Raw genomic sequence first — 24,435 nt, 5'->3', positions numbered from 1 at the left:
ATGAGAGAGAAAACTGAAGGAACACAAGTATTAATATTGAATGAGCATGAATATTTGCGCCTATGAGGAGTTTAAAATGATAGCCAAGGAGGAGGGAGATAAACCAAGAAGCAGTGTTGACATGGAAAACAAGACAATAGAAGATTTCAAGGAAAGTTCAATTGTCCTTGATTCTGCAGAAAGGTAAATTTAAGACTGTAAGTTGTTTATTAGCTTTAGTAATATGGAGGTCAATTGGTGACTTTGACAAGAAAATATAATGAACAAGGATAAACTGCTTGATTTCAAGACTTACTGTAAATCTGTAGTAATCAAGATGGTGGTGTTGGAGTGATGATAGGCAAACAGATTAATGGAAAGAATAGTTTAGCAACAGACTCACACTTTTCATGGGCCACTGATTTTTCCACAAAGGAGTCAAGGTAATTTCAATGAGGGAAAATTTCTTTTCAACAAATTGTGATCATGCAAGTAGACATCTGTATAGGAAAAAAATGTCCCTCAGTTCTTATCTCACATGATACACAAAAATTAGCTTGAAACAAATCAGACCCAAATGTAAGAGGTAAACACCATTTAACTTGTAGGATAAAACAGAAAAAATAGCTGGGACATTAGGTTAGACAAATATATCTTAGATAGGCCAGTGGAAACAAAAATTGATATAAAAATTTTAATTATTTTGCCTTTTTAAAGACAGTTAAAATGACTCAGGGATTTAATATTTGCAAAACACATATCTGACAAAGAGCTTGTATCTAGAAAAAAATAACACTTATAATTGAATAACAAGACAACAAACTACCTGATTTAAAATTTGGCAAAAAGAACTGAAATTTCACAAGACACACAAATGCCCAATATGCATGATACTTCTTCAATTATCAGGAAAAGACAAAGTAACAATGAGATCCGACAAAGTCACAATGAGATCCACCATGCACCAATTAGAATGACTAAAATGAAAATGACTGACATTAAGTTTTTGTGACAATGGTTGCACATAGTCGGACACAACTGAAGTGACTTAGCAGCAGCAGCAGTATAATTAAAACCCCAATGTATAGTTGTTGGGAACACAATGGTTTTTTGGAAGACTGTGGTAGTACCTTAAAAAATTAAACATATGCTGATCAACTGCTGCTGCTAAGTCACTTCAGTTGTGTCCGACTCAGTGTGACCCCACAGACGGCAGCCTACCTGGCTCCCCCGTCCCTGGGATTCTCCAGGCAAGAATCCTGGAGTGGGGTGCCATTTCCTTCTCCAATGCATGAAGGTGAAAAGTGAAAGTGAAGTCACTCAGTCGTGCCCGACTCTTAGTGACCCCATGGACTGCAGCCTACCAGGCTCCTCCATCCATGGGATTTTCCAGGCAAGAGTTCTGGAGTGGGGTGCCATTGCCTTCTCCGATGCTGATCAAATGAACCAGCAATCTCATTCTTATTTATCTGAAGTGAAAATATACGTCCACCTAAAGACCTCTTTCTGAATATTCATGGCCACACTATCCATAATAGCCAAAATGTGAAAACTCTTATTTTCCACCAACTGATGACATAATAAATTATGATGTATTAATATTACGTCATTCAAAAAATGACATGGCATCTGGTCCCATCATTTCATGGCAAATAGATGGGGAAACAGTGGAAACAGTGAGAGACTATTTTCTTGCAGATGGTGACTACAGCCACAAAATTAAGACACTTGCTCCTTGGAGCAAAACCAATACAATATTGTAAAGTTAAATAAAATAAAATTTTAAAAATAAATAAATAAATAAAAAGAAAAGCTATGATAAACTTAAACAGTGTATTAAAAAGCAGAGACATTACTTTGCCAACAAAGGGCCACACAGTTAAAGCTATGGTTTTTCTAGTAGTTATGTATGATGTGAAAGTTGGACTGTGAAGACGACTGAGCACTGAAGAATTGACGCTTTTGAACTGTGGTGCTGGAGAAGACTCTTCAGGGTCACTTGAACAGCAAGGAGATCCAACCAGTCAATCCTAAAGGAAATCAACCCTGAATATTCACTGAAAGGACTGATGCTGAAGCTGAAACTCCAATACTTTGGCCATCTGATGTGAAGAGCCGACTCATTTGAAAAGACCCTGATGCTGGGAAAGACTGAAGGCAGGAGGAAAAGGGGACGACAAAGGACAAGTTGGTTGGATGGCATCCCCGACTTGACAGACACGAGTTTGGGCAAACTCTGTGAGTTGTTGATGGACAGGGAAGCCTGACGTGCTGTAGTCCATGGGGTCACAAAAAGCTGGACACAACTAAATGACTGAACTGAATACTCTACAATTAAATTATGTCATACTACTCTACACCACAAGATATTAATATATACAACACATATAAGTCTTAAAAATGTACTAAGTAGAAAGTCAAAGACTATATATTGTATGGTCCTGCTTATAGAAATTCTAGAAAAAGCAAACCATAGTGAGAAAAGCATTATCAGTTGTTGCCTGGGATCAAGGCTTGGGAGAGAGGATTAACTGCAAAGAAGATAAACTTCGGGGTGATGGAAATTTTCCATATTTTGATTGTGGTTTAAGTTACACAAATGGACACAATTACCAAAATTCATCAAACTTACACTTAAAATGAGTGGATTTTATTGTACATAAATTATACCACAATAAAAAGAAGTTGGTGAAAAAGGAGTCTTTAGGTATATGTCTGAGAACATAAATCTACTGCGCGTGGGGTCAGGTTAGCAGTTCAAATCCAAATTAATTATCCAAATTAATTACTCCAAAGTAGAACTTCATCCTCATCCCCTTCAAAGCATAGTACTGGGGTTTTGTTCAACTCTAACTTCAGATCTTAGAGCTGTACACGTATCTATGCAGTAATTAATGCCCAATTTATGCCAAAAGTGTAAGTCCTTGAAAATTTAAAAGTTATATTACACATGCATTTAAAACTGAGATTACTATAAATATGTGATACTAGTTCAAAACTGGCTAAACTCTAAAATGTGGTAAGTTTACCAAGGAAATAACACTCTTGGTAGCCACAATACTGTCAATTTTTCTAATGTCAGGCCTTCAAAGTAAATTTATTGTTTTCATATGTAAATTCATGTTATTTATAACTAAACTATTTAAAGGCATATGGGAAATTTTTAAAAGAGGAAACTTAAAGCAAAGTCAAATGAGTTTTTGTTATTGCTGCTGTTGTTTAGTCGTTAAGTCATGTCTGACTCTTTGTGACCTGAAGGACTGTAGCTTGCCAGGTTCCCCTGTCCATGGGATTCTCCAGGCAAGAATACTGGAGTGGGTTGTCATTTTTTTCTACAGGGATCTTCCCGACCCAGGGATGAAACCCACTTTCTCCTACGTTTCCTTGCTGGCAGATTCTTTACCATTGAGCCACCTGAGAAGCCCAAGGACGTATTTCTGGACCTTCCATTCTATCTCACTGATCTATACGTTTACCTTTCTGGCATTCAACACAATCATTACTGTAGTTTTATGGTAAGTTTTGAAATCAGAATCAGAAGGGCAAGTACTGCCTTGTCATTTCTGTAGATTATTTTGCCTATTCTGTGTCTTTTAAATTTCCATATATATTTCAGAATTAGTTTATCAGTTTCTATACAGAAATCAGCTGGAACTGGTGGGGATTGCACTGAATCTGCAAATTTGTTTGGGAAGTATTCTCATCTCAATATTAGGTCTCCTGATCCATGAACATGAATGTCTTTTCATTTATTTAGATTATCTTGAATTTATTTCAGTGATATTTTATAGTTCCCAGAGTACATATTTTGTTTCTTTTGTTAAATTTATTCCAAAGTATTTTTTTGTTGTTGTAAAAAGAATTTTAGTATTATTTATTGCAGAAGTATGGATATACAACTGATGTTTGTATCTTGACCTTGATCCTGCAACCTGTTGAACTCATTGATCAGTTCTAATAGTTTTTAGTGAATTTCTCAGAATTTCATAAACATGAGGTCTTACCATTGCAAGTAGCAATAGTTTTACTTTTTCCTTTCCAATCTGGTTCCCTTTAGAATTTTTGAGTGGTAGGTAAAGTAATGAATAACTTAATATTTGGAGGTATTGATGTATTATATGTTGTTGTTTAGTCGCTAAGCCGTGTCTGACTCTTGCGACCCCATGCTCCCAGAGTAGCCCACCAGGCTCCTCTGTCCATGGAATTTCCTAGGCAAGAATACTGGAGTGGGTTGCCGTTTCCTTGGGCTTCCCTGATAGCTCAGTTGGTAAAGAATCCAGCTGCAATGCAGGAAACCCTGGTTTGATTCCTGGGATGGGAAGATCCATTGAAAGGACAGGCTACCTACTCCGGTATTCTTGGGCTTCCCTTGTGGCTCAGCTGGTAAAGAATCCGCCTGCAATGCAGGGGACCTGGGTTCGATCCCATTTCCTTCTCCAGGAGGATCTTCCTGACCCAGAAATCAAATTCATGTTTCCTGCATTACAGGAGGATTCTTCAGCCCTGAGCCACCTAGGAAGCCACAGATTCTTTTTTTTTTTTTTTTTTTTACAAAAAGGGAAAGAAAAAAGAGCTATAAAAAAGAAATCTGATTCTCATACCACTAGTAATTAGTTGCATGATCCTGAGCAAGTTTCTAATCCTCTTCTGGTTATACATTCTATGTTTCAAATCTTTGTCCATTTGGCATACCTGTGAACCTCTGGGGATATGCAAGAAGTAGCTTTCCAAATTTAATCAACTACTACAACCATGAGTTTCACTACGTATACAATTTTGTGAATTTTATTTCACAAAAGAGAATGAGATTACTGAAACTGGAAGAGCAGTTCAAAGTATCTTCACATTGAAAGTAAATGTAACTCCCAGAAAGGTACAATAGAAGACATGAGAATGCAGGCAATTATAAAGAGTTATCCTCTGGGGAACAAGTTGTAATATCCAAAAATGCTTTAGAGGCTTGTGGAAGAAATGAGTAAAACTGAACAAATGGGCACAGCATTTACTCTGTCTAGTGCTATGCTAACATTTCAAGGATATAACTAAAGCATAATCAATAAAGATATTTTTTAAAATGGAAAAAGTCTGTTATAAAAATATACATTATCTGGAGTTTTCACTACAGAGGATAATGCTTTAAAACCAAAGTTTTAGGGAACATTTTAATTACAGTTTTGATTAAAATGGCAAGGGTCTCATAATATATAGAACTACATAAAATTTTTCTACTACACATTAATCAGATACCTTCCTTCTGCTTCTGCTAATGCCATCAGTACTAGAATACTAAGTTATACCTGAATACTTTAAATTTCAAGTGTTTTGGAACCTTAGTTTTAATCTCTGACTTAAAGGAAGAGGACTATCCAAACAGGTACCAGAGTCATCTTTATCCTTATGGTTATGTAGAAAACTCGGAGGCTCTTTTGCTGCATCTGGGAGACAGGCTTCTTCATTTCTAGCTGTTTTATAAGCCTGGACACACTGCTCAATTTCTTTAATATATGCCTTAGGGTTACTCAATTTGTTGGGATCATTTTTCTTGAACTGGGTTGGGCTATGCTTCTGAGAACTCTGCTTCATTTTTTGAGTTGTGGATTTAGCTTTCCCAAACTTTGGGACACTCTCTTCATCAGAGGAAAGTCTGTCAAGGCACACACTCTTCTTCATTACAGTTTTCCGAGCGATTTGAATGCCAGCTTTTCTACTACGATCTAAAGTAGCATTTGGTGGCCCAGTTCTAACATTGGAGGTTTTCGTTCCTGGGTCATTGACAGACAAGGGTACAGATGTATTTGATTTATCATTTTCTTGAAATAGCTGGTCTCCTTTTAGAACTTTACAGCTTCTAGGTTCATTTTGCAAATGAATTCCTAGATCCTTGGAAAGATGTGGTGGACAATGAGAAGTACTATTAGCAACACACTGTTCTTTTACAGTAAGTAAGGACAAAGTTTTTAGGCCAACATCTGGTTCTACAGTATTCTGAGGATATGATTTTATAAGTATTCGTTCCTTTAAGGGTAAATCCTGAAGATGTAAATCACTAATGCCAGAAAGTAGGTGCTCCTCAGGACTAGTCTTCTGAAGATCCCAACAGGACAGTTTATTAACACTGGTGGTGTGTCGTTCTGCTTCACAACACAACTGCTCTGGATTATTTTTAAAACTGTCAGGAATAGCTGTTTCAAGTTCCGATTTTAAACCATGAGTAAATGTGTTCCTGGAGATGGCCGGAGAATTACTAAAAGAAGTACCTTCCCAGTCGATGGTGCTCAAGTGCAGATCAGCAACTGCGGATATATTATGGGATGAGGTACTAGGTTGACTAGATTCTGCAATTAGAGACTTACTGATATCTTTAATTTGCTGCATAGCCAAAGATCTTGGAGAAGATATTAACTGTTCTTGTGCAGTCAAACAGGCAGCATCTTCAGCTAAAAGCAAGACATTCAATGATGTGGAAATAGATTCCTCGGGTGATGCAGAATAAGGGGAAATTTCAAAGCTTAACCTGGAATTCTGATCAGGAAAGATTTCCCATGTGGGTTTTAAAGTCATATGTGACTGAACTTTCATCATCTCATCTGATTCTAGCAAACTGTTTCCTTTAGACTTAATTTTCATGCCTGAAAAGAAACAAATACATAATACAATTAAAATCTATTTTAAATCTATTTTATTTTCTTTAATGTGGGTAAATAAAAGAGTTCAGATCAGAAATCTATATGATCAATTTTTTCCTCTTTTGTCTCAATGCATTCCTGAAAACTGTTTTATAAATTATATAAACTAATTAGTGTTTATAAACTAATTATAACAAAAATAATTATTAATAAAATATTATAAAATATTTTCTTTCAGAAATACTGTTATTACTGTCATGTTATAAAATAATGTTAAAATTTCTTCACTGAGTTCTGGGAAATAAAATGTATTTATAATCCTAAATATGTTATACATACTAATTGGTCAATAAATGGTTAGTATAATTACTATTATTAACACTCAGTTAAGTTACCAGACTCAGAGCAGAATGTTTTTTTTCCAGGTTTTCATATTTTAAAACAAAGTATGTCAAGACAAAGGAGCAAGAGTATAATCCTTACTCTTGATTTTACAGAATCAGCAAAATTTGGACACGGTAGATTCAAATAAGACAGTTCATTTATGTGTGCAGCATAAATAGTTATCAAATGGGATACTTACTTTTTTGTTTCTTCCCTTTATTTTCTGACTTTTGTTTTTGGTAAATAGCAACAATCTCAGGATAAGCTGCTTCAAACAATGACTCTTCTTCTATTGTTTGTACAACCAATTCTCCATGTTTATCTTCTATAGCATAATGTTCTAACGGATTAAAAATACAATAAAACAACCTTACTAACAGATCTGAAATACTCCATTTTCCCAGGTAACACATTTTACGAGGTCAACTAGGTTATCACAAATGTATAACTCATGTAAATCTTACTTTACAACATCTCTATTCTAATAATCTGTTGATACAGAAGTGATCTTTTTCCACCTGGCAAGAGCTGGAATGAAGTTCCATTTAAATTAAAACTTTAAATTTCTCTTGTTTTAAAGATGGTAGGAACAGCTTAGAGAAAGGTTCAGTTCAGTTCAGTTCAGTCGCTTAGTCGTGTCCGACTCTTTGCGACCCCACGAATTGCAGCACACCAGGCCTCCCTGTCTGTCACCAACTCCCAGAGTTCACTCAAACTCACGTCCATCGAGTCAGTAATGCCATCCAGCCATCTCATCCTCTGTCGTCCCCTTCTCCTCCTGCCTCCAATCCTTCCCACCATCAGAGTCTTTTCCAATGAGTCAACTCTTCCCATGAGATGGTCAAAGTACTGGAGTTTCAGCTTTAGCATCAGCCCTTCCAAAGAACACCCAGGGCTGATCTCCTTCAGAATGGACTGGCTGGATCTCCTTGCAGTCCAAGGGACTCTCAAGAGTCTTCTCCAGCACCACAGCTCAAAAGCATCAATTCTTCGGTACTCAGCTTTCTTTACAGTCCAATTCTCACATCCATACATGACCACTGGAAAAACCATAGCCTTGACTAGACAGACCTTTGCTGGCAAAGTAATGTCTCTGCTTTTCAATATGCTATCTAGGTTGGTCATAACTTTTCTTCCAAGGAGTAAGCGTCTTTTAATTTCATGGCTGCACTCACCATCTGCAGTGATTTTGGAGCCCCCAAAAATAAAGTCTGACACTGTTTCCACTGTTTCCCCATCTATTTCCCATGAAGTGATGGGACCAGATGTCATAATCTTCATTTTCTGAATGTTGAGTTTTAAGCCAACTTTTTCACTTTCCTCTTTCACCTTCATCAAGAGGCTTTTTAGTTCCTCTTCACTTTCTGCCATAAGGGTGGTATCATCTGCATATCTGAGGTTATTGATATTTCTCCCGGCAATCTTGATTCCAGCTTGTGCTTCTTCCACTCCAGCGTTTCTCATGATGTACTCTGCATATAAGTTAAATAAGCAGGGTGACAATATACAGCCTTGACGTACTCCTTTTCCTATTTGGAACCAGTCTGTTGATCCATGTCCAGTTCTAACTGTTGCTTCCTGACCTGCATACAAATTTCTCAAGAGGCAGGTCAGGTGGTCTGGTATTCCCATCTCTTGAAGAATTTTCCACAGTTTATTGTGACCCACACAGTCAAAGGCTTTGGCATAGTCAATAAAGCAGAAATAGATGTTTTTCTGGAACTCTCTTGCTTTTTCCATGATCCAGCAGATGTTGGCAATTTGGTCTCTGGTTCCTCTGCCTTTTCTAAAACTAGCTTGAACATCTGGAAGTTCATGGTTCACGTATTGCTGAAGCCTGGCTTGGAGAATTTTGAGCATTACTTTACTAGAGTGTGAGATGAGTGCAATTGTGCGGGAGTTTGAGCATTTTTTGGCATTGCCTTTCTTTGGGATTGGAATGAAAACTGACCTTTTCCAATCCTGTGGCCACTGCTGAGTTTTCCAAATTTGCTGGCATATTGAGTGCAGCACTTTCACAGCATCATCTTTCAGGATTTGAAATAGCTACACTGGAATTCCATCACCTCCACTACTTTGTTCGTAGTGATGCTTTCTAAGGCCCACTTGACTTCACATTCCAGGATATCTGGCTCTAGGTGAGTGATCACACCATCATGATTATCTGGGTCGTGAAGATCTTTTTTGTACAGTTCTTCTGTGTATTCTTGCCACCTCTTCTTAATATCTTCTGCTTCTGTTAGGTCCATACCATTTCTGTCCTTTATCGAGCCCATCTTTGCATGAAATGTTCCCTTGGTATCTCTAATTTTCTTGAAGAGATCTCTAGTCTTTCCCATTCTGTTGTTTTCCTCTATTTCTTTGCATTGATCACTGAGGAAGGCTTTCTTATCTCTTCTTGCTATTGTTTGGAACTCTGCATTCAGATGCTTATATCTTTCCTTTTCTCCTTTGCTTTTCGCTTCTCTTCTTTTCACAGCTATTTATAAGGCCTCCCCAGACAGCCATTTTGTTTTTTTGCATTTCTTTTCCATGGGGATGGTCTTGATCCCTGTCTCCTGTACAATGTCATGAACCTCAGTCCATAGTTCATCAGGCACTCTATCAGATCTAGTCCCTTAAATGTAAAGGTCAGTCAGTTTTAATTCAGTATCATAAGTGTAAAATTCCAGATAAAGAATGAAAACAGACAATTTCCTAAAACTTTAACATTGGCTTTCTTTAGCAGTAGCTTCTGAAAAGAACAGAATTGAAAGGTCATCAAAACTATTACCATTTTCCAGATTGAGTTTCAAAGATTATCAGTCTCTCAAGGAAATACCCAGGCTTACTTGGACTCACAAGAATAATAATAACTCAAGTCAATAAACAAAAATGAGAATGCTAATGTGTACATTTACAATGAGATACATAAACAGTACACTAGATTCTTATGTTTATCCTATATGAGGGCAAAACTACGTAAGAAGCCAAACTATCAAGAAATGTAAGTTAATGTGTCCGAAGTAGAAACAATGGAAACAAGGGAACTTAAGAGTATTTCTTAAAGCAACCTGGGGTACATTTTCTCCTTAAGGGATTAACTCCAACAAGGATAAGTGAAAGTGGGCACCTAACCCTGAGTTCTAGATAGAAGAGATGCATGGCCAAACTGGGTTAATGGCATTGTCTTTGCTGAAAATACACTCTAGTAGGTGAAACTGTTTCTACACGGTTTTCAAAATTCTTTAGCTACTTTTTTATTATTCCCTTGAACAGCTTATGTAATTCTTTATCGTTCATCAACTAGAACTTATTGACAAATCTATTCTCTCACTCAGTCACATGTAGTCATACAATCCAATTTCAAAGCCAAACAGAAATGAATTTGGGATTATTTTCCATTTTAAGTGCTCAGTTCTTCCCCTGCCTTCAGTTTTGGAGCTAATTCAGAGCTCACTGTATTTCTGTCTACAGAAAATAAAGAGTCCTTTGACACTATAAATTCCCATGAAAACTAAATACAATAAAGAAAGAAAAGGAAGGAAAGGAAGAAAGGAAAAAAGGAAAGGAAGCACCACAGGTACAATCAGCAACCTTCATTTCTTGAGAACTGACTATACAGTGAAATCCAATGACCAGACTATTTGTAGTAGTATTTTCTTTAGAAATAGACATCAAAACCATTTCCATATTGTTTTTGTAAACATTAACTACAAAAGGAATATCAATTTAAGACATTTAAAATTTATTATGAGTTACATATAGCACAGGTACACTGGTGTATGTGATTCATTTCTTTTTTATATACACGTTTTACATTTGATATCTGCTAAACATACATGACTAAATGTTATAAATTTTGCTTACAGTATGTACATACCAGGCTTTTCCCATTCTATTTCAAAACAATGAACTCCATTTCTGATTCGGTTTTTAACGATTCTGGAAAAAAAAAAAAAAAACACACATCTAATGGGGTCTAATTGCACGAGTTATTTGGAAATCTTCAATTTGTTGACTGAATAACTCAATGCCCACTAATTTTTATTGTTTTAATAATATTCTAAAGATTCTGTGGGGAACTACTGAGTAGTTATTTCTGATTTGCTTATTTAAAAGATAGTGTTTATAATTGTTAGATCTTATCAGATTTTCCTGTCATTATTATTCAGTGTTCCTCTTTTACATAATAACAATTTTTGTTTTAAAGTCTATTTTGCTTCTATTAACTTTGCTACATCACTTTGGTAAATTTTTGCCTTGGTAAATCTTTTTTTTTTTTTTTTAATTTTATTTTTAAACTTTACATAATTGTATTAGTTTTGCCAAATATCAAAATGAATCCACCACAGGTATACATGTGTTCCCCATCCTGAACCCTCCTCCCTCCTCCCTCCCCATACCATCCCTCTGGGTCGTCCCAGTGCACTAGCCCCAAGCATCCAGTATTGTGCATCGAACCCTGGACTGGCAACTCGTTTCTTACATGATATTTTACATGTTTCAATGTCATTCTCCCAAATCTTTTAAAACTGTTTTATTTTCAAACTTAATATAGTTTTATTCTGCACGTGCCCTATAAAGCAGAATATTGCTAAATTTTGTTTACTCATCTAATATAATGTCTTAATATATGAGTTTAATCCACTTACATTCATTATGATTACTGACATAGTTGGATTTATTCATACATCTTATTTGCGGTTCTGGTTACTAAGCTCATCTTTGTTATTTTACCTTTCCACCTTCCTATAATTCTTTTGGTTGGAGTTTTACATTCCTATTTTATGTACTGGTTTTAAAGATAGAAGTGGTATTTCTCATGTTTTAGTGATTATCCTTAACTATTTACATGCATACTTTGGGAGTGTCAGTTTATTATAATTTTCTTATATTATCAAGCATTATAAAGATATGTATATACATATTTTTTCCATTCAATTTATTAAATTAGCTAAATATATTTTTTCAATTTCTATAGCTGACCACTGTTTGTTATTATCCTCAATTTCCCCCAAGTTCATTTTCCTTCTTGCTGAAGTCAACTTTTAGCAGTGCTTTTAACGAGGGTCTGTGAGTGGCAAACTTTTAATCTTCATATGTCTGCAAGTGTCTTGCCAGCCAGTGAATAATTTTAATGATGTCTTGGTTGCCAATTATTTTTAGTCAAAGCTTTGAAATATTACTCCATTATTCTGACGTCTACTATTGTCATCAAAGATGTATGCTAATGGATTGTGACTCCTTTGGAACTTATCTTCTTTAATACTTTCCCAAAACTTTTTATTTTGAAAATTTTCAAACATTAAGAAAAGTTTCAATAGTAAAATGAATAATCATATACCCTTCACTGAGAGTCACCAATTCTCAGTTTCAGCCCTTCCACTTACATTTCTGTTCCCTTTCTGGTCCACTGACACTGAGATAATTACCTAGTTAAGCCTAGCTACAACTTTTTATAGGGGCCTCCCAGGTGGCAATAGTGGTAAAGAACCCACCTGCCACTGCAGGTTAGACATAAGAGACACAGGTCCCTGGGTCGGGAAGACCCCACGGAGGAGGGCACAGTAACCTATTCCAGTATTCTTGCCCGAAGAATCCCATGGACAGAGAAGCCTGGCGGGCTAAAGTCCGTAGGATCACACAGAGTCAGAGACAACTGAAGCAACTTAGCACAGCACAACTTTTTATATTTCTTTAACAGTCTATTATTACTACATGCTTGAGGCTGAAAAGTATCAAAGCATTAACTTACTATGTTATCTTAACACTAACCCCTGAACAAGCTTTTAATATTCCAGCAGACCTTTCCTCCATTCTTCTAAAACAAAGAGATATATTGATATATCCTACTATTAAAGACATTAAGAAGAATACTTTAGATCATAAGATGTTCCAATGAAAACATAGGGAGTTGTCCATACAATTCTTTATATTACCGAATTGGCTGCAGTTGATTAGAGTTCCTTCGACCGAGCTTCCTTTCTGTCATGTCATAGTGGGTCAACAGTGTCAACAATTTCTCACATGCATAGTGATTGGGCCACTCCATTTTTTCAAGAGTAAATCTCTGTAAATGTAATAAAAAATATAATAAGACTTCACTATCTCTTGGTGAACAAATAGCACTCTCAGGTGATCTTATCTTTTCCATAAGAGATAACTAATATTAAAGTTGTGTCAACAAGAAGATTCCCATAAGCAGTGAGCCTCCTAAGGAGGCAATATTGCACAATGATTTCACTGTGAGGGTTCTGGGTCTGAATGCCAGCATATTTCCTAGATGTTGGGTAAATTACTTAACCTTTTTCAGCCTCATGTTTTCTCTCTGTAAAATACAATCCAGCACACGGATTATGAAGTTAGGGAAGATTACACGCAATGTGTTAAATATGATATCAAATTTTAAATGTTCAATAAATGTTGGTTGCCATTATTATTACTGTGGTTGGTAGAGCTAAGCAATAAGCAGTTACAGTTTATTGAGTGACTGTTTTTCTACTTACTGTACTAAGGGTTAATACAAATAGTCTCATTAAATCCTCAAAGTGACTTCACAAGATAGGTAATCTTGTTTCTAATTTTGAGGAAAACACATATCCAGGGTTACATGGTAAGTGACAGACTGTCTGAATTTAAATTTAGGTCAATGTGCTTATAAACTGTACTGTTTTCCGTAACAATATGCTTAACCTTTACATTCTCCAGTTATTAGCATCTCTCCCTCAACACAGTCCTGAATACAACACATCTACACATGGCCTTTAAGGTGTCTTGTAAAGAACAGCATAACTGTGATTTGTCTTACAGTTTGCAATATATAGCTACTGTGTGACAAAGGAATGAAAAGTAGATATAAATGCCTGCAAAATATACATGCATTCAATAGCTATCTACTTCAAACCTCCTCCCAGAGCAATCAAAGTGATTACCTCTTCTTATCTTTCTAGTATCCAACTTTACACTGTAAAGTAAGAGTTTATTTTCAAATACCTGAAACAATAATAAATCAGGTCTTTGGTACCTGACTGCCTTCACCAATTTATCCTTGTTCAGAAGGAATTCTTGAGTAACCTAGCAAGAGAAGAGAAAGTAAGCATGGAACATTCAAACTTTTATAAAAACCTTCTGAGATAAATACATAGTTGAATTATTACTCATTACCTCATGGAATGGGAATCCCTCACAACTGCAAGCTTTTCTGAAAATAAGTTATATACAGGTTATTAATATAATCAGGCAATTTTAGATAGACTTTAAAATCATGTATGGATGTGAAAATTTGACTATAAAGAAAGCTGAGTGCTGAAAAATTGATGCTTTTGAACTGTGGTGTTGTAGAAGACTCTTGAGAATCCCTTGGACTGCAAGGAGATCCAACCAGTCCATCCTAAAGGAAATCAGTCCTTGGTGTTCATTGGAAGGACTGATGTTGAAGCTGAAACTCCAATACTTTGGCCACCTGATGCAAAGAGCTGACTCATTTGAAAAGACCCTGATGCTGGGAAAGACTGAGAGCAGGAGGAGAAGGGGACGACAGAGGATGAGATGGCTGGATGGCATCACCGACTCAATGGACATGGGCTTGGGTGGACTCTGGGAGTTGGTGATGGACAGGGAGGTCTGGCATGCTGCGGTTCATGGGGTTGCAAAGAGTCGGACACAACTGGGCGACTGAACTGAACTGAAAATTATCACCTCTAATCTCCTTTTCTGAAAAATGTCCTTGCATAGTATACCAGTTATCAACCTTCTCACTGAAATATTATTAAATTACTATCTTATAAGATGGCCAAACTTTTGAACAGAATCAAGAAAGGGATTTTGTGAAACATTAATCTACACACGAGGGGAAGTTATGTGGAAATAATTCAACCAAAGGTATATAAATAGGTCACACAGCAGAAAACACTGAGTACAAAAATATAACCTTACTTCTTAATATTGTTTTCTACAGCATTCAGTTGCCTCTCATGTTCTGTACGGTGCCATTCACAAGGACAACGGTATTCATAATCATGTGGTTCACAGTATCGATCAGTTTGACATAATTTGCATCCATTACGTTCATGATCCTTAGATGAACCTTTACGGAGACACAAAAAGTATAATTTTCACTGCCTTTTAGAATTATCTTCTATATACATTTTTTCTTTGCCTTACCTAAATTTTCAAAAACAAACACTGCCTAGCATAACACCTAGCATATAGAAGGGTTTCAATACATTTTAATAGAGTAATAAACACAATAGTAATTCTTAGGATAAACTAAGTCCTTAGCTGTTACCATCACTGACACTATTTTTTTGTAAATTACTCTTCTATCTGAAAGTGTTAATTTGTAATATGAAACTGTACATTTGGAGTAATCAATAGAAGACTGTGCAGTGCGTGGTAGTTACACACAAGAAGGATACTGTTGGTAAAAAATTATTTAGTCAATAGAATAATTCTTGGAATTTTAAAAAATAGGAATATGAAAGGAATACAGCAGTTATTACCTCTGCTAGTGGCTAGCTCTCAGTTATCTATATAGCTGTTTTTAAACTAAGCTTGGAACATAAACAAATTCTGGTTGTGGCCTGGATGTTGGGCCCTAGTGGCCATTAAAAGGAAAGCATGACTACCTTCAGCACTGTCTTGAGAATATATGAGAGCTTATATAAGTGATATGACCTAAAACCATCATTCATAAGGCATCAAAAAAAAAACAAACAGCCTGTAGAATGGCATCTTATCTATAAACACATTTATTTCTTCCATGCTATCATCTATAATTCTTAAATACCAATGAAAATATATTAAGAAAAATAGATAGAGCAGAATTTCTTTTAAAAGATGAGCTGACATGATCTTCTAATCTCTCCTGAGAGCAAAAGGCTTTTTTGACCCAGTATATGTCAGAAACACCTTTTTTTTTTTTTTTAAGATAATTCTTACATTGCAAAGAGAGAGATGGGTTTTTTTAATCTATTTATTAGTTCCCTGATCAGGGATTGAACCCGGGCCTTTGGCAGTGAAACCGCGGAGTATTAGCAACTGGACTGCCAGGGAATTTCCAGGGAGATCATTTTTTTCAATCAAGACTAACGAAGAGAATCCAGGCTATTTTCAGTAACAGTGAACATGTATTAGAAATTAATGTTAAGTCACTATCTTCACACACAATAAAAATACACCATATAAATATAAACAAATTACTGATATAAAAACAAGGGGTTTCACTTCCATTTTCCCCTAAGATTTATGAGTACAATTTTTTCTTAAAATGGATTTCTACATTGAAAACATAATTTTAACACTGAAATAATTTGATAATGCAGTTTGAAGCTACAGTTATCCTATATCTATCATTGATATGACATTACTTCATTCTGTAAGTATTTACTGAGTGTCTACTGTATCTATGTGACACAACTCCTGACTCTGCGGGTTCCCAATCTGGTAAGGAAGGTAGGTAAGTAAAAAATACCAAAGGAATAGAGATGAAACATAGGTATATACTAAACATAGGTAGCTTGACAGCAGTGTTCTAGAGATATCATTCCTTATGTCCGCTTACCTGGATGGGAACACACAGAGCAATGAGCCAGTTTGTTAACGAGTACTGGTTGTGAATTAGAGTAACAAGATTTTTCACTCCACTGATTAAACCTTCAAAAGAAAATGGTTAAAAAAAAAACAACAAACAAATACTAAGGTCACCAAACTGCCATGTTCTCAAAGGTCAGGCTATTCTGCTCCTTTCCACTTGCCTACTTACTTTCCCTTTGGCAGTAAAGTTGCTGTCCTAGCCTGGGAACATAAAAACATAAAAAAATTTAAAACTCAGGGGAAGGTTAGTCTAAACTAATAAAAATTAGAATGACGGATTATTACAAGAAAATATAATCTCATTATTTTCAACTGTGAAGACAAACATAAAATATTGCCAAAAGTTCGCCTTTGCTGAAACTGTCTCAATAAGAACGATTTATAGTTAGCCAAGAGTCATATTTGTTTGCTTTTCCTTTTTTATTCTTCACAATTCCCAAATCGTTCCTTAACTCATCCCCATGCCAAAGTACACCTTTGCTTTCCTGCTTTGGAAAATAGTAATCGCTGATGTTAATAATGAGTTTATTAAAGTCTTAGATCTATCATTAGCCTTACAGTGGAAAGAGAGGCATCTTAGGAAAGAGCATGAATATCTGAAATCTTACTCATGGTGATTCCAATCTTCATTTCTACCACTTGATGCTTCTTTTCATTTACTCACTATCTCATACCTACTGGAGGCCAAGATTATTTTAACTGTCTCAGTGTCCTGGTTCCTTTCCTTCTATTCATTCTATGCTTTATTATCATCAATATTCATTTTTTATAAAACATTGCCCTCATCAAGGAAATAAAATTGATAGATTCGTTTTGAAAGCTCAAAACAAAACAGCACAGTTTGCAAACTTCAGTATATTCTTATCTTAAGTTTCCTGAATCCTCAAATGAAGTGAAAGTGTTAGTTGCTCAGTCATGTCCCACTCTTTGCAACCCCATTGACTATAGCCTGCCAGGCTCCTTCTGTCCATAGGGTTCTCCAGGCAAGAATACTACAGTGGGTTGCCATTTCCTTCTCCAGGAGAATTTTTCAGACTCAGGGATCAGATCTAGCTCTACTGCATCACAGGTAGATTCTTTACCTTCTGAACTACCAGAGAAGCCTGAATCCTCAAATCATATAGTCTAAATTCATTATAATTTGTGAATACAGAACAAAGGGTAGTGAAGTAAAACTTTTGACCAAGTGTTACTAATTAAATATTTGCAACATGTCAGACATTTCATTTATAGAAAATTACAGTATTGAAGTATTTATATAAAACAATTTTAAATATAAAATTATATTGGTTTATCTTTACTTGTTGATAAAATAGTCTAAGATAGCTTATGGCAAACATCCATGGTTATAAATAAACAAATGTGACATCTTCCTACTTGTGTTTGTAGTGAGCTAATAATATTGACTATACAAAGCATGGCTTAGGACATGTTCTTTCCAACTTTCTTTGGAAAATGCCAGAATAAATAAGTGATTGTCAATGAAAATATAGATCAGCTTAAAAATACAAAACCCTTTTTTGGAAAGCCCAATACTTATTTTACACACTATTAAATTCAACAAGACTAAAAGACTAATGTCATAAGCAAAAATAATTTTTAGTTACCTTTGAAGTAAACTTTGCCCTTTCAAAATCTTTATCAGTTTTAATGCTTGCTCTTTTCCAACTCCAGGGACTCCCTTTCAGAAAGTGGGAAAAGAAATTCAAATGTTAATCACTAGAGAACAGATTGAAAGATGATGACTGTGCAGCTCAGAGAAGAAGGTAACTCTCCGTGTGCAAGACGCATTGTTAGGTGTAAATGAAAACTGCAGAAGAGAATATGGTGTGGCTTAGACTTGTAGGTTAAATAGCAATTACAGTGTTAACTTATGTAACCAAAAAAGTCAGAAGGTTACATACAAAAGCACTTACAGTTTATTTTAGGAGAGGGAGGAACAGCATTTTAGATGAACAGCATTTCATTTTCTATGTTCATTATTTTGATAATATTTTAACTTAACCTAATGATGCAATATTTATAATCAGGAAAAGGCATGTTCTTTGACTATATGAAACATTTAATATTGAAAGACCGAGACATCCAATAGAACAAAGGAGAATTCCAAGTTAATTCCTGAAATTAGTAACTTAAGAAAATTAAAACAAACATTTAATTTCCAATACTATATATATATATATACACACATATACACATACATCTCTATATATATATAAATAAAAGTATATTCACATGATAATTTCTGGTTTAGATTGAGTCTTCTAGTTCCTATAAAAGTTTATTAATATGTCTTTGTAAGCAATGCCGCTCTTTAGTCAATATGTATCAGGATACACATATCAGAGTTAAAATACTTCCAAACTGGTTAGTAAACAGTCACTGCCCACATATCCTGAGTGCCTGCTGGCAAAGGAGTCTTCACCCTAATGTGAGTTCCCTTCCCAACCCACCTATACTGAGGATTAGGGTTACACATGGCACAACAGAGGGTGCCAGAAGCTCGTTCCATTTCTACAGCCTATGTCTTTAGTAAACCAGTTACTAGATATTTTGCATATGACCCTTCCTGTATTAGCATTTAGTTACATATTAAATTTTTTTCCAAAATTTTTTCAGCAAATTATGTTATTATAGCAGTGTCTTAAAGATCATTAAGTACAATGATATAAATAGATAGCAGTTTTGGTTGCAAAGATATAAAAAATCAAAATAGGCAAGGCTAGTCTATAATATAATAAATACCACTATTTATTAGTGGTTTTTGTGAGTTCAAGTTTGCAAATTTTTTCTTATATTCAACACTGGGTTGTTTCCAGTGAAACTGAAACTGGTTTTTGTGAGTTCAAGTTTGCAAATTTTTTCTTATATTCAACACTGGGTTGTTTCCAGACTTTAGTTATGATACAATTACATATGAAATAGGAATCTTCTATTTCAGAATGAGAACTATAATAATTATTTTTTTGTGTTATTTAACAGCTTTTTTTCCTCCTGTTTTCTTTTCTTGTTAAAAAAATTATTGATTTCTCTATTTAGTCACTGGTGACACAGATTAGAAATCAGAATTAATAATTTTACTATCCTATTTATTTTTTCCCTCTTCTATGGCCTAGTGAAAAAAAATACATGTCATCTCTCTTTAGACTTCTCTTAGGTATACAGTCTATAGTATAATGAAGGATTTAAAAAGGATACAAAGATGATCAGCAGGGACATAATAATGGGACTTTATAAAAATAGTAGGAGCTACAATATAAATCATTTTGTATTTTTAAATATCATATTTATGAATGGGGTTATCATTTTAATTCTTAATTCATCCCTCACCTATTATACCTGTCACTGAGTATGTATTGTTATCTTAAGATATAAAAAGGCTTTCATGAGCAAAGCTCAATGCAGTGCTAAGAGGCATAGATGGATGAATGACTTAGCCCAATAATCATGTTGCCTAGCAACAGTAACAATAACATGGAGCATGTGTACAGTTAAAAAGTTACTATGGAGATTCAAAACCAGAACACAGACAAACAGTGATAGAAACTAATATTGGCATGAGACAAGAAAAGAGTAGCTCCTATTTCTCTAAAAGGACAGTCAAATGTGCATATGAATCTCTTACAGTAATAGAATACTGAGATTCAAGCTGTAGTACCAGTTATGATTCTATTCTCATTTACAACATTCAGTGTCACAGTGAGCGAGCATTTTAATGTCACTTGAAATGTTGATTATTTTAGTTACTGAATAGTTTATTACACCCACATCTAAATTAGGTCCTTAACTATATAATACCATATTATATTCATATTTATGTACCATGTAAGGTACGAGAAAAAGCCACTATGAATACTAAATAAATACAATCTCAGCATACCTTTGGAAGATAATCACAGCCAAGTAGTATTGCCAGCCCAACCAGAGCATCTCTATTCAAACCCAGTTTACTCTTGATGGATGACATTGTATAACAGTCAACATGTGGGTCCTAGAAGAAAGTACAGATTTAGTTTCATCTTCAGAAAACTAAACAAAATCAACATTGTAAAACATCATCTGTCAAAGCTGCCGTTAAATATTTATTCCTAGAAGTTTAAAATTATCTTGATCACCAGAATCTTCATATAACCTAACATTTTAACATCTGAAAATAAAATCAAGTTTCAAAAATAGCTTTAAAAAAACAACTATAGTAGTCATTTTTTTCTTCTTGTTTTTTGGTGTCTACAAAAGTAGATTTTCATCTTACATAATTAAACATAAAATGTATACTATAGAAAGTAAACATTCCCTGTAAACACATCATCTGAAGTAACTATTATTGACAGCCACGCATATTCCTCTAAGAAACTCTTTTCTTTAACACATATATACAAATGCTTATTTAAAGTAAAAATAGGCTTATATAAAAATACTATTTTGCAATATTTCTTGCCCACTAATACATTTGGATATCTTAGTTGCTTCAGTCATGTTCGACCCTTTGCAACCCTATGGACTGCAGCCCTCCAGGCTCCTCCCTCCATAAGATTCTCCAGGCAAGAATACTGGAGTGGGTTGCCATGCCTTCCTCCCTGTGTATCTTACTGACCCAGGGATTGAACCCGCATCTCTCATGTCTCCTGCATTGGCAGGTAAGTTCTTTACTACTAGAGCCACCTAGGCCTTAATGACTTCTTACTATTATACTAGATGGACTCCAAGACAGTTTTTCTCAATGGGGACACTGGGAGCATTTTCAGAAAGATAACAGAATTCTCCGGCAAATGGCTTAGTTTTCCTAGCTTCAGTACATCAAATGTCCAGTCTCCCCTGCTCAACCTTGAGCAGTTACAATGAATATGTCCCATGTATAGTACCTGCCTCCATGAAAACCATGGCTGTATTTAGCCATTCCTTATCAATGGACATTTGGGTTGTTTGCCAAGTTTTTGAAAGTATTGACAATGCTGCAACTACTAATAACATCCTTGTATATCTCTCTTTGCATACTTGGAGGTGTTCTGAGGCTTACTAACAGTGAACATTCTGGTTCAAGGCAATACATATCACATGACATTTTATAATACATAATTGAAACTGATTTAGAAGTAAACCATGTGAAACAAATCAAGTTCTTAGAGAAATCCACGTTTAAAAGAGAATGAACCATGCAGTAGTGGTATTTTTAATATGAGTAAGCATTTTATTTAGCAATTGCTGTGTACCAAGCATTATGGTAAAGAATTCCCCCTTGCAATGCAGGAGATGCCGGTCCTGTCCCTGGGTTGGGAAGATCTCCTGGAGAAGAAAATGGCAACCGACTCCAGTGTTCTTGCAAGGAGAATCCCATGGACAGAGGAGCCTGGCGGGCTGTAGCCCGTAGGGTTGCAAAGAGTCAGACAAGACTTCGAGATCATGTGCACACACACACACAAACACAAGCATTATGGTAAGCATTTTATATATTTTAGTTTATCTTCTAATAATCCCCTTAAAAAAATTAGTTTTTAAAACAAATGCTGAAAAAGAGAAAGAAAAAATACCTTGGTGTTCATAGTGAAATTCCTATAAACAGTCTGGGCCCCATAAAGGAAAGCGTCTCCATCATTGGTGAGGCAGCCATCCACATAACCACTGGCGTTGAGGTATGCACACATGGCTTCAGCTTCACCAGCAGCTTGGACCCAGGGAATTCCTAAGCATTCCAGCATATCAAGACACTGAAAAGAAAAAGTAGGTGCAACAAATCTAAGAACATTTGCACTGCTGCTTTTTACGGTGTTTAACTTACTGTTATATTACAAATACTAATAGCTTTTTAGGTGTGTTTTAAATTATGATATTTAAGAAATAATTGGAAATGTGAACACTGAATACTTTACAGCATTAAGGAATGATTGCTGAACTTTTATGTACATTAATAAATACTGTATTGAGTCATGTTTTTATTTTTTAAGAGCAGTATCTTTTAGAGAAAGGTACTGACCTGTTAAGAGAAACAATATTATGTGTGGGATTTGCTTCAAAATATTGTGGAAGTAGGGAAGCGGGTGGGAGTATACGTGAAACAAAATTGCTTGAGTTGATAATTTTTAAAGATTAGTGATGGGTTACTTTTGTATTTATTTAAAATTTTCTGTAATGAAAAGCTAAAAATTTTGATGTCAATTAAAAAATAATCTATATCCAATTAAATATTAATTTAAAAATTATTTTTTAAAGTAATGAATATTCAATTTTCACTATTCATTGTTATCTCAAGATTTTGGAAATATCTTTAAATTATAATAATTAATCACATTAACATTTACATTTGTAAAACTATAGCAATCCTTTTCACATGATGACCAACCCAATATGAGCTCTTTCAAAGAAGTTGCAAGTACACAATTTTGGCTTGAGAATGTAAAAGTTTACTTTTTATCACCTCCCCTGTACAATGAAACTCTGTTATTGTGGGAAACCACACAGGGGCCGGTTGTTGGAGTGCTCCAGGGAAGTCACAAGTCTGTGCAGGATGTTTGTTATCAATCTGCTGATGTATAAATAATCTCCTATAGCTTTCTTTGGGTTATAAATTTAACTCTGTTGGGTAGCTTATAGTTCAGCTTTACAGCTTAGTGCATTCTTTTTTGTTATATGTCACACTCTCATTCTATCATTGGGGAATACTGGGTATGGTGAGGGAAAGTGGCTATTTACTTGTTTCTAGAGGGACAGGCAATGGCACCCCACTCCAGTACTCTTGTCTGGAAAATCCCATGGACGGAGGAGCTTGGTGGGCTTCAGTCCATGGGGTCGCTAAGAGTCGGACACGACTGAGCGACTCCACTTTCACTTTTCATTTTCATGCACTGGAGAAGGAAATAGCAACCCATTCCAGTGTTCTTGCCTGGAGAATCCCAGGGACGGGGGAGCCTGGTGGGCTGCCGTCTGTTGGGGCGCACAGAGTTGGACACGACTGAAGCAACTTAGCAGCAGCAGCAGCAGAGGGACAGAATAAGTATCTCTTGTTTTAACTGATTGTTTACATGTTATATTATGTAATAAAAAACCTCTGCCAGATGTTGCCCAAGGTGGACAAGGTTCAGAAAGACAAAGTACCAACCCAAAAAAGGGGTACTTTTCAGGACTCAGGGGCACCTTAGGGAGACAGACTTGTTACAGGTGCTGCTCAACTGAAACATAGTTGTTTCTTCCTCACCCCTAGATAAGAAGTATCCTTTCATAAAAAACAACAAGAGTTTAAGTTATTCCAGATTCTTGTGCATGTCCTCCTAACTCTTTTCAAAAGCTAGCACAGAATTTGTGATGAGGTTGGCTGGAATTTTCCCTGCCCTAAGTCTCCATGATGTGGGGCAGAGGTTGTTTTGGAGGACTAATTTGTGCTTTTCATGCTTGCAACTAAAAATGGCAGTAGATTAGGAGAACGTAAGGCCTAGTAACAGACTGTAGAGAAATATGATAATGATTAATGGGCAGGCAACACTGAACCAACATAAAATGTCTAAGAACATCACAATGGTGAAATAAAGAAATAAGAATAGAAGCATTTTCTCAAAAAGACAAATATCTTTTTGCTTTATACTGGGTGTTTAATGCCTTCGGTATGTGAACCATAGATATTTCTAGGAACTGATTATATAATAATTAGAATACAGTACAGGTATTTTCTTAAATTATTGATAGTCATTAAGATGGAATAATCACTAATTGAAAATTACTTTTTTTAATCACATGAAAATAAAAAATAGAAAAAAAATGGACAAAACTTCTGGAGGAAAAAAGCTTATTAATTTATGCAATGTCTTTTAAAAGAAATTAAACTTTTAACCAACATTTAAGAAGAAAAACAGGGATGTGAACTCAAAACAAATATCATAAA

At 35.4% G+C, this 24,435-nt stretch overlaps 1 protein-coding gene across 2 annotated transcripts in view; it reads right to left on the bottom strand.

Annotated features, from left to right (window-relative positions):
- Positions 1-400: 400 nt before the first annotated feature.
- Positions 401-24,435, bottom strand: part of GEN1 (GEN1 Holliday junction 5' flap endonuclease) — a 33,226-nt gene continuing 9,191 nt past the window's right edge. For both annotated transcript variants that reach the window (XM_070379147.1, XM_005891032.2), the window contains exons 4-14: positions 22,094-22,270; positions 20,446-20,556; positions 18,173-18,246; positions 16,534-16,625; positions 14,907-15,057; positions 14,136-14,172; positions 13,965-14,045; positions 12,911-13,041; positions 10,852-10,913; positions 7,189-7,329; positions 401-6,608 (exon numbers count right to left, since the gene is read on the bottom strand). In XM_070379147.1, coding sequence (XP_070235248.1) covers positions 5,293-6,608; positions 7,189-7,329; positions 10,852-10,913; positions 12,911-13,041; positions 13,965-14,045; positions 14,136-14,172; positions 14,907-15,057; positions 16,534-16,625; positions 18,173-18,246; positions 20,446-20,556; positions 22,094-22,270 — 2,373 coding nt within the window. In that variant the 3' untranslated portion in view covers positions 401-5,292. The remainder of the gene's footprint in view (positions 6,609-7,188; positions 7,330-10,851; positions 10,914-12,910; positions 13,042-13,964; positions 14,046-14,135; positions 14,173-14,906; positions 15,058-16,533; positions 16,626-18,172; positions 18,247-20,445; positions 20,557-22,093; positions 22,271-24,435) is intronic.

This window comes from Bos mutus, chromosome 11 (assembly GCF_027580195.1).
Source record: "Bos mutus isolate GX-2022 chromosome 11, NWIPB_WYAK_1.1, whole genome shotgun sequence".
Taxonomy (NCBI): domain Eukaryota; kingdom Metazoa; phylum Chordata; class Mammalia; order Artiodactyla; family Bovidae; genus Bos; species Bos mutus.
Note: the sequence above shows the minus strand (reverse complement) of the source record. Positions and strands in the feature narration are given on the sequence as shown.